Source organism: Prionailurus viverrinus, chromosome B4, assembly GCF_022837055.1.
Source record: "Prionailurus viverrinus isolate Anna chromosome B4, UM_Priviv_1.0, whole genome shotgun sequence".
Lineage (NCBI taxonomy): Eukaryota > Metazoa > Chordata > Mammalia > Carnivora > Felidae > Prionailurus > Prionailurus viverrinus.
In genome coordinates this window covers 40,934,580-40,946,052 of record NC_062567.1, presented here as the reverse complement: position 1 = coordinate 40,946,052, position 11,473 = coordinate 40,934,580, and the positions used below count along the sequence as shown (strand labels likewise).

The window sequence follows — 11,473 nt, the reverse complement described above, 5'->3', positions numbered from 1 at the left end:
TAATAGCATTACCATCTTCAATTTTGATGATAACGTTCTGAGCGCCTTTTAACTTTATTTTCCTCTTTTTCTTTTGTTCAGTGTGTGTATGTTTGTGTGTGTGGGGGGGGGTGGTGTAGGTGTGCCTGTGACTATGATTGCCACTGAGAGAGAAAACAGTTTTTGTTCTCGTTTCAGTAACCCATTTAAAACACAGCTTTCTTATCTTTAATTTCATCACCTTTAAGACAGTCTTTCTAAACACAGGATCATCGAGACAGAATGACTTAAATCATGCCTTTTAATCAATTAATATTCTTATCTCCCGTGGCCCTGGAAGGATGCTAGTTAGGTGCTGCTCTTGAAACAATTGAAAAATAGCTTCTGGAATATTTTTTTGTTCGAATGTTTCGATGGGGCTCCCCTGTTGAGAAAGTCAGAATCTATGAGTTTGTTACTTCTTTACGGTTTAGTTAACTTCCTCCTTCTCTAGTAATGGGTTGGTTTTTTTTTTTTTTTCATTTTACAGGAAGATATTGTGGGGAGAAGACAGCAGTTTGACTCAATCATAGATGCGCTGTTAACTTTCATTTTGTTTTTCCAAAGTAGAGTCACCGTAGTGTGAAGCTGCTATAAAAAGAAAATAAATAAACAAATAATAACATTTTGACACTAAATTTAAAACTTTGAAGACAGGCTTTGGACGGGATGACACAAAGCTCCCTGTAGTTACCCAGACTGCTGGCAGCAATCAAGGAACTGACGAAAAGAAACAAGGTAAGGACATTCACAATTGTTCAGAACGAAGGTTATTTATGAAAATTCTGACATGCAGTGTTAAACAAAGCCTTCAAAGGCATGAAGTGGATTTTGTTGCTTTTTTTCCCCATCAAGGCAGAAAAATCCTTTTTTGGGCTAACGTCTCCATAAAATGAAAATTGTGATGACAAAATTCAGATTTGCCATGGACTGTTTTGACTTCTTAAAGGGAGATCGACTTATCTTATCTGAACTGATAGTGGCGAGGGATTAACCACAGCTTAAACCTGTTCAAGATTTCATTTCATTTTTACTGAGTATTTAATAAAACCACTACTGGAGAAAATGTTAAATCTGATCCATGTCCACATTCAACATGCAGAATGCAGACACAATAGGAAAAGTCTGGCCAATTTTTCTCCTGTTTTAACAGTGAGTGGAGTCAAGATAAATTGGACTCTGGGGGTGCTTAAGAGCAGAAAGTAGCCTCCTCTCCCGCTCTCATTGAAACAATTGCTAGTGCTCGGACATCCTTGAAGATGTCTCTGGCAACCTTACACAAGATAAGAAAAGAAAATGTACCTAAAAAAAACGAGAACTAGAAAACCACTTGGGAGCTTTGGATGCACTAAATAGCAAGTTTGGAATATGTAAGATCTGAAGTCTAAATCTAGCAGAAAAAGCTTTCAAAGTTATTTCAACAGGGGTCATAAAAAAGGTGAAGAATAGAGGCAATGAAACGAAAATGCAGTAAATACAACAATGGATGGTTTCGAGATGATGGTGGGTTTTGAACACTTGCCATTTAATTTCTTCCAGCCTACTAGTTTATGCAGAAATCTAAAGTGCTGCAGTTCATAGTAGAATGCGCAAATACTTTATTCCTCTTTTTTTGACAATGTAATCATTTTGTCTAAGGTTAGATCAAAGAGGGTTGGGGACAATGGGATCAAATATTAGCTGATCACATGAAAATATCGGAACCAAAAGTTTTACAGAAAGCTTTCTAGCCACTCATCCAATCAGTGTTAATTTCTATCTTACATCTCAAACAGTGTGAATTTACACATTTTATGTATAAATAAATTTTATATATTATGTATATTATGTATATGTATATAAATATATATAATTTATACATTATGTATATTATATATTACGTATATTTTATGTATTATGTATATGTACGAAATATTATGTATATTCTGTAATTTACTACATAATATTATATATATTATATTTAACCTATATAGATGCATAATTTGAACTTCAAAACGCCCTTGTTAAATTTAGTGCGTGAGACAATTTATTTTTAAATATTTTATTTTTTCATTTTTCTTTTATTTTATTCGTTCCACTTGTTGGTAATTTGTGATTTTTTCTATAGCTGTCAACTAGGGACAAGGGAATTTTATTTGGTTTTAAATTTATTGGTCACCCTAGATCTTTCCTCTTATCTCTCCTTGGAGAAAATTAGAGATGATTTTAGTATATGTGCTGCGGAAGACAGCTTGAAGATCAGGCTCAGAAACTGAAACTAACTACTTGAGTCCATGAAACTTTTCTATGGGGAAAGTAATTGGAATCCTTAGCTGTTTAGATTACAATAGGGATGAGTGTAAAACTATTTTAGTTACATTTATTCATTAAATAGGTTTTTGCCGAGTTACCCTGGGATGTTATCTGTTTCTTACATTCCTTTGTTGCACAGATTATGAGGGCTGAGCAATTTCTTTGAAATTCATCTCTCAATACTAAATTCATAGCAGGAAGGAAACATTTTCAGGGGTTTTTTGTTTGTTTGTTTTTTGGATAATTTGAGAGAGAAGGAACTTATAAAATGAAAGCTATTTAAATTGAACGTTAGAAAATTAGATTTTAGGGCTCAGGAAATGGATAGATTAATTAGAGAACAAACAGGTAGCATGTTTAAATGTGTACCTGCAGGTTCAGAAGTGCAATAAATGTCCAATTCATTAGTGCCTTACATCAAACGAAATGCCACTCCAAGTCTCCATCCCGATGAGCTGGCAGGACATTTAATCTTTGCCAATTGGTGGTATTGAGAAAGTTGGGGGGGGGGGAGGGGGGAGGGAGGTACTTCCAGGGTTATGTGAAGTTTCCCAGCTTTTAGGCAACATAGAAACATCAAGACTCTTGAGTCACTCCTTTTCTCTGATTATTTGTGACCAGATATATCCCAACAGTGATTAGCCTTTTGATTTTAGCCCTGCTAATTCTGTGCTGCGCCTAAAACAAAAGCCACACTGTTTCTTTGCCACATTCATGGCGCCGACATCTTTATTGACGCTGATATGGTCTGCCCACGAGATCTGACGTTGTCACATGCACCACAAAGTTACATCGTCTACCAACTCTGCCCTGGAAAGGACTCTTGTGTCATAATGCAAATTAGCATTTCTAATAGTATCAGGAGGTACGTGCCCTTCTTTCTTTGTGTTGGCTTCAGAGGCATTTCCTCTTTTTAAAACTCCTCCATGATTCTTGGATTCAGCCACTTAAAAAGCTAGATTTTTTTTTTTTTTTATGAAGGGTCATTGATTTCAAGCAGGTTCGCGTTTTTTCCGGCAATCATTCTGGAGGTAAGGATTCCAAAGAGCCTGGCTACCCACTTAAAATAATAAATTACGTTTTAAAAATTCCACTTAGGGGCGCCTGGGTGGCTTGGTCAGTTAAGCCTCCGACTTCAGCTCAGGTCACGATCTCACGGTCCCTGAGTTCGAGCCCCGCGTTGGGCTCTGTGCTGACAGCTCAGAGCCTGGAGCCTGTTTCCGATTCTGTGTCTCCCTCTCTCTCTGCCCCTCCCCTGTTCATGCTGTGTCTCTCTCTCTCTCAAAAATAAATAAACGTTAAAAAAAAATTTTTTTTTAAATAAAAATTCCACTTAATATTGAGGTAAATAGTCTTCACACACACCACAAGATAAATAAAATATGGAAAGATGGGAGAGCTATAACATGAGAAAAAAAAATACCACAAGCTTTCATTTAGTTACTTACTACGATAAGCCTGAACTTCTGAAAACATATCAACATATATATTCTTTAATTAAAGCCAGAAAGAAAGATAGTGTCACTTAATGGATGAGGAGATAATAGGCCCACAATAGGTAAGAAAATAAATTTATACGCCAGAAACCTTTGATCAAGATTTTGAACCTGAGGCTCTTTCGTCCACTCTGCCAATTCCCAGACAAACAGAATGGCATGGTGACGTGTTGACTTAGTTGATGACAGAGAAAAAGGAGAAAACGACTTCTTTTCTTGACACCTGACACTTAAAGAAAACTAGTAGGGAAACAGGGAAATTCATGAGGTAGCACTTGCAAGGTGATCACAACCCCATTAGAAAGAACGTGGACTCAAGTTCTGAACTACGGCATCAAAAGGTTGAAAAGACAGATGTGCGTTTTGTTTCTTCCCTTTTGGACTTTTGCCGCACTGGATGTAGGGTCATTTCTCTTACCTAGAAATCTCTCCATTTGTACTTCAGACCACAACCCCTCTGCCCTCTGCGAGAATTTTTTTTTATGTTTATTTGTTTATTTTTGAGAGACAGAGAGACAGTGTGAGTGGGGGAGAGGCGGAGAGAGAGGGAGACACAGACCCTGAAGCAGGCTTCAGGCTCTGAGCTGTCAGCTGAGACCCCTGACCCATGAATGGTGGGATCATGACCTGAGCCGAAGTCAGACGCTTAACCGGCCGAGCTACCCAGGCACCCTGAGAATTCTTCTTTTTAATTTAATTATTCCCTCTCCCTCCTGCCTGCGTTGACAACCTATCCCTTCCATGTTAACCATCCCCAAATGCATGGAAACTTTAAGTGGTGCATCTTTTTTTTTTTTTTAAATCTACAATAACCGCTCATCTCATTCTGACTACCTACCTTCGCTTCCTCTAATTCCCACAGCACAAGTTTTTGGAATCCACCTGCTGATTTCACTTCCTTACTTCCAGCAGTCTAACATTCGTCTGTATGACTCTGAAACCACTCGATCAAGGATACCAGTGGCCTCCAAGGGTTCTATTTTTGCTTCTATCTCCACAGCTGCCACCCCTGTTTAAGAGATCACCCTAACTTGACTTGTCGGAGTTATAGCTCCCAAAATAGTCTCTCGGCTCACGAGTCATAGGAAACTTTAAAAACATAAAGGTGACAACGCCAAACACCTACCTAAAACAATTCAGTGGCTTCCTGTTACACTTTGAAGAAACTCAAGCTCTTTCGCAGGGGTTTCAAAGCTGAGCATCATTTTCCCTCTACCTAGTTGCAATCTCTGCTACTTCGGGCTCTATCACACGTGTTACTTTGCCACATTCTTTTCAAGTTTTCCTGATTCAAGGCCCTGGCATTTGCTGGTCTCTTTGCTTAAAAGGCGATTTCTGGTTTATTTCACATAAATGGCCGCTGCTCATGTTCTCTGTCCAGGTGTTAATGTCATTTCCACAGAATGGCGCTCCTGGCTACCTTTCCCTGTCATTTTTCCCTTTTATCGATCAGAGCATCCCGTTTATTGCCTTCCCACGCTTGTTGCAACTTGCAACTTTTAAATTCAGTTTCATCAGTTTACTGGGTCTGTTTCACCAAATATAAATTCTAGGAGGGCAGAGATTGTGCATGTCTCGTGTGGACTATTAAATTTATGGAAACTAGCACATCGTAGGCGATTACTAAATATTTGGCAAAGAACGAACAAAAAAACAAACACAATGCTGGTTCAAAAGTGATGCATTGCAGATACTACAGCCCTTGCTGACTGCAGAGCTTTTGAAATTGCGGATGCTCAGAAGAAATGCACAGCTAACGACCAGACTTTTCAGAAATTTGGCAGAAATCCACGAAGTTAGACATGATTCCCCATTATCTTTCTCACAGAGTTGAAATAATAACACTTTGGTGGCTCAGAAACAATGCTAGTTTTCTCTTTGTTGCAGTCCCTCTCCCTCCTCACGGTACTTAAAAAAAATACTTTATTATGAATTTCTATGAGTGTCAATATCTTCATATGTTACTCATGAGGGTGTAGATTACTGCAGTACTTGTGGAAGAGCATCTAATTGATATACGCCAATTTGCTTATTGTTGAATTTTTTTTCATAAGGTAATTAGACAAGTATGTGAGATATTTAAACTATGCTCATGCTAGTTCTGGATAAAACTGAAAAGGGTGGGGCAGCCTAAATACCCATCAGAAGACTTTTATTTTTTTCAACAGCATAACTACATGAAAGTATTATCAGCCATTAAAATTATGCTGTTAAAAGGGGCACCTGGGTGGCTCAGTTAAGTGTCTAACTTCAGCCCAGACCTCGATCTCCGGTTTTCGAGTTCGAGCCCCGTGTTGGGCTCTGTGCTGACAGCTCAGAGCCTGGAGCCTGCTTGGGATTCTGTCTCCCTCTCTCTCTGCCCCTCCCCTGCCTGTGCTGTCTCCCTCTCTCAAAAACAAGTAAACCTTTAAAAAATCCCATAAAATAAATAAATAAAATTATAATGTCAAATTATTCTTTTACTTACGTATAAATTTAGCCATTGCTCTGAATGAACAACCACCCCCAAATTTTCGTGGTTTAAGACAATCCTTGTATTGCCTGTGGTTCTATGGTTTAGGAATATGGGTACATTCAGTAGGAATGTCTCCTGTCCCCTCTGTTATGCTGGACTCCAGAACAGTGAAAGTAGAAATTCTGAAGTCCCGTAAGCCCTGGACTCTGAAGTTTCAGTTCTCTTCTACCACCGTCTTGGTTAAAACAAAGCATTAGGCAATTCATATTCAAGGGTTGGGAAACACTGTATATCTTTTGATGACAGGAGCAGCAAAATGTGGCAAAGTGATGGGGGGCACAGGGGGACACGATTCACTGGGGGGGCCATTCTTAATGGTCAACCACACATGAGAAGAACCAATTGTTAACCGAAAACATTAGAATATAAAACAGTGGGTACATGATGATGGCACTCGTTTAAAATTGTGTGCTTGTGGGAGATGTTGTACATGTGAAACTATGGATAGAAGGATGTTAACCCAAAAGATGATGCTGGTTATCTCCACATAGTATAAATTGATATGTGCTTTAAATGTAGTATCTTTCACTCATCCACAAAGGAAAAACAGTTCATTCAACAACAGAACAGTTCTTCACTAGGTGGAAAAGATAGGAACGATAAACGCCCTCCATAAGTATGCCCGTCTATTAAAGTAACTCCTGTAATTTTTAGAATTTAATAAAACTTTACAATAAGGGCGGATACTTTCTAATCATACAAAATAATACAAGATACAAGTGTTTTATTTCAAAAAACCTATATGCCATGTTTCCCCAAATGGGCACTCATAAAAGAAAAACAATTCTTCACTGAATATTTATTCTGTTCTCCTGACTTTGCAGCGGAGGAACTATCAGACCAAAACAAAACAAAACAAAACAAAACAAAAAAACCTGTCTTGTCCAAGTTCCCTTTGCTTGTCTGTAGCAGAAAGCTCAATTCCAAATCTTCATGAACTTTCATGTATGACATACTATCTATCCTTTAAAGCAAAGTTGTCATTAGTTAGAAAGTAGAATTTCTTAGAAATATTTAAGGACTGTTAGGATGTGCTGATATTGCACCATAGAAGAAAGATACTGAAGGCCCTGGGGGCAGCTCCAGGCCTAAAGAAATTCTACCCTAAACAATTCTACCTATTTGATTCCTTGGACTATAGCAGTAAAATCCACGGCATGGTAACACGTGGATTGAATGTAACGATCGTAAGACATTTCAAAAAAAAACCAAGGTTGTTGTTGTTTTCTACATAACACGCAGAAAGAGTATGTTTGTGTCATCTTGTGAAATATCAGAATAAATTGCCTAAAGAAGTTTGTTAGTTATGATTATGAATACAAATTTCGTATTTCTTTTACCTGTCTCTAAATACAACTTTTTTCAGGTGTTAAGGACAAGTATAAGATGACTCGTTTAAAGTGCGTTTTAGTGACAATATTATCCAGCACCAACCTTCTTCTTCTTCTTCTAATTAGTTTAATGGGTGAGTAAATTACATTTTTTTTATGTCTTTACTTATTTTTTTCTCTCGTAGGGCTTCCTACTGAACGATCATTTTCTTTTCTGCCTCATTCATGATCTTTTCTCATTATTCTCACTCTTTTCCCATTATTCATGATCCGTAAGGAGTATCAATGAACCGATTGTTATGAATTACATGACCTACATAAAGCATTGGGAGACACAAAAATGATGAAGACGAAATCGTTCACCCGAATAATCTCACATTCCATCCAACATTCCCATACCAATGGCAATCACTATCTTGATTTCTGTTGCATAAGTTGGTTTTGCCCATTTAAGCATTTTTCTATGAATAAGATCATGCAATTTTTACGTATTCTCTGCATCTTGTTTCCTTTGTTCCACATCATGTTTGTAGGATTTTTTCGTGATATAACATGTAGCAAAAGTTCATTGACTCATTGAATGGGGTTGGAAAAATGTTCATGCAAAGAACCAGAGAGTAAATAAATTTGGTTTTGTTAGCCATACAATCGGTATTGCAAGTTCTCCATTCTGCATTTGTGGTATGAAAACATTGCCCATGATGCACAGACAATTGAGCTTGTCTGTGTTTCACTGAAATTAGACACGGAAATTTGAATATCATATAATTTTCACATGTCACAAAATATTATCCCTCTTTTAATTGCTTTGATTTTTCTATTATTTTTTACTGTTGACTATTTTAAAATGTAAAAACCTTTTCATCTCTGATTTTGGCTTCAGGTTGTACTTTTCAGATCCTTGCTATAGAGTATTTCATGCTCTATATCAATCACTCTATTTTGACGGACATTCAGGTTGGGCCACATTTTGACTACTGCAAATGATGCTGCTTTGAACATCTTTACACATTTAGTCTTTTAGGGACTAGTGGATATTGTGTGGGATATACTTATGAGAAGAATTATTAAGCCATGGAATATGCATAGGTCAGTTTTAGCAAATATTTCCATAGATAGTAGATAGTCCAGCCCAAAGCCTAAGAGAATGCCAGTTTTTTTTTTAACATACTGGTCAACACTTTGTTCCCAATTTTACCCATTTTTGGCATTCTGATAAGTGTGTGTTGATACTTTATTGTGACTTTAATCGACATTTTCCTGATGACCAATACTGTTAAACTCCTTGTCATATTTATTGCTCACTTAGCCACAGTATTTTGTGATGGGTATATTCAGATACTTGCTCCATATTTTTGTTGAGTTACCTCCTTGGTTTTTGTTTGATTCATAGTGTTATTTAGTATAGTAGATAAAAATATTTTGTAAATGTCTTCTACTATGTAAATATTGTAAGTACACTAAAAATATTCTTTAACTATGAAGCTTAAGTTTATTTTCTGTATGATGTCTTCCAATGAATGGAAGTTCTTAATTTTTAGACAATTTTAATCTAAAAATTTATTTTCTTGGGACGCCTGGTTAGCTCAGTCAGTTAAGCGTCTGACTTCACCTCAGGTCATGATCTTGTGTTTAAGAAACAAAACAAAAAAAAGGAAAGAAATGGGGGTGAGAGAGAGAGAGAGAGAGAGAGAGAGACAGAGACAGAGATAAACCAAGCAATAGACAATTAAAGAGAATAAACTGATGGTGATCAGAGGGGAGGGAGGTGGGGGATGGGTTAAATAGGTGGTAAGGATTAAGGAGTGCACTTATCATGATGAGCACAGGGGGATGTATGGAAGTATTCAATTACTATATTGTACACCTGAAGCGAATGTATGTTAACTAACTGGAATTAAAATTTAAGAAAAAAAGAAAAAGGCGTTAAAGCTTTCCCCTTCTATAGGTGCTTGGCATCAGGTGACTGTAGGTGATAATTTAATTGTTTTACCTTCATATATCACCAGCATCCCATTTACAACTGGTGTTTGAATCCATGCCTCTAAAGAGAATCACATGGACAATTAATACTCATCCTTAAGGTTTTGTTCCTTTAGACCCATTTTTGGTACCAAAAACTGATTCAGTCTGGGTGCTTTCAAGAAAATAGTCTCGGAAAATGCTAGAACAGGGCTTTAATATGGGAATTAGGGATAACACGGCTGTGGAAGGAGCCGGGGAGGGATGATCTGGAAAGCTGTGTAGCTGGAGGAGGAATAGTTACTGATGACTTTGGCTTAAAGCATTAATGTGTTTGGAGAACCTAGAGATTTGGGGAAAGTCTAAAAATACATCTAGCTGTCAAGAGTACCAAAGGCAAACTCATTAAAAAGCTCGGGATGACCCGTTGGGATGAGCACTGGGTGTTGAATGGAAACCAACTTGACAATAAATTTCATATTTAAAAAAAATAATAAAACAAAGCAAAAAGTACTACAAAAAAATAAAAAAGGCTTGGCACGTTCCTATGCCCTATGTCTCTGAGAATAATGGCTCTGCCCTACTTCCGCCTTCAAAATCTCACGTAGAGTCTTTTCAATGGTTAACTCAGAGCCATAGAGTGATGGCGATACCTAGTTGACAATAAGCAGTCAACACACATAGTGTTAATTTTGTATTCTGTTTTATTATTTTCATTGCTTCCTTAGAGGTTAAAACATGTGTCCTCCATTATAACAGTCTAATATAAATGAGTACTTTTATTACCCCAGATAATGCTAGGATTTCATTATATTTCACTTGCCCCAAGACGGTAAAGGTGACTTAACACAGATAAACTCACACTAGTAGCCCCGTGAAGGCTGATGCATTACTGGGGTAGGAGTTGAAAGGAATATCAGCATCCTGTCAACTCCTGAACTGCTATCTTTTCAACTAACGTGACATTTGTTTTTCACCTTGTTGTGTGATAGATGTGCAATTCTGGTCGTGATCGTGACCTTTAACCTCATGACCTTGCCTTCCCTAATTGATCTCAAAATACGGTGGCATAGTGTTTCATCTGGTCTTTGATATATGTGTCTGTCTCATTTCCAGCTACACAATATCCGCGTACTCATCATTTCTGCCCAGATGATTGGATTGGCTTCCAAAAAAAATGCTATTATTTCTCTAAAGAAGAAGGGGATTGGAATTCAAGTAGACATGACTGTATCACTCGAGGTGCAGACCTAACTATCATTGACACGACAAAAGAAATGGTAATTTAACGCACCATTCTTACAAAATTTCGTAAGAAGGGGCATTCACATGATACAATAATGTAAATTTTTTTCACACATGCCCGTCTACGAAGAAGATGTTTAGAACATGCCATGTGAGCTAAAGTTGGAAAACCTGCTGATGTTCGGTTTGAATAGGGTTAAGACTTAACATCAAGCAATAGAGTTGACAGCTATGTTTATATTTTAAGGAGTATAAATAGAATAACTTCACAAAATTTGGAATCCTTTTATTGTTTTTAAGTTATTTATTTATTGAGAAAAAGAGAGAGAGAGTGCACGAGCAGGGTAAGGACAGAAAGAGAGGGAGAGAGAGAGAGAATCCCAAGCAGGCTTCAACCTCAGAGCCCGACATGGGGCTCAAACCCATGAACCGGGAGATGATGACCTGAGCTGAAACCAAGAGTCGACACTTCACCAACTGACCCACCCAGATGCCCCTGGGATCCTTTTAAAAGCCAACACTCCACAAAGACATAATTGTTTCACGAAGGATGGGATTCTCCAGGCTACCCCCTTTGAGGAACCTTCCTCTGACTTCTCAGTCTTGCTTTGCTG

The 11,473-nt window shown here is 37.6% G+C and overlaps 1 protein-coding gene across 6 annotated transcripts in view; it reads left to right on the top strand.

Annotated features, from left to right (window-relative positions):
- The first annotated feature begins 515 nt into the window (after positions 1-515).
- Positions 516-11,473, top strand: part of CLEC2B (C-type lectin domain family 2 member B) — a 27,528-nt gene continuing 16,570 nt past the window's right edge. For 5 of the 6 annotated variants that reach the window (XM_047867845.1, XM_047867846.1, XM_047867844.1 and 2 more), the window contains exons 1-3: positions 516-756; positions 7,688-7,786; positions 10,731-10,894. In XM_047867845.1, coding sequence (XP_047723801.1) covers positions 7,708-7,786; positions 10,731-10,894 — 243 coding nt within the window. In that variant the 5' untranslated portion in view covers positions 516-756; positions 7,688-7,707. Of the gene's footprint in view, positions 757-2,966; positions 3,176-7,687; positions 7,787-10,730; positions 10,895-11,473 lie in introns of all 6 variants that reach the window. The other variant, XM_047867842.1, reaches the window with a different exon arrangement.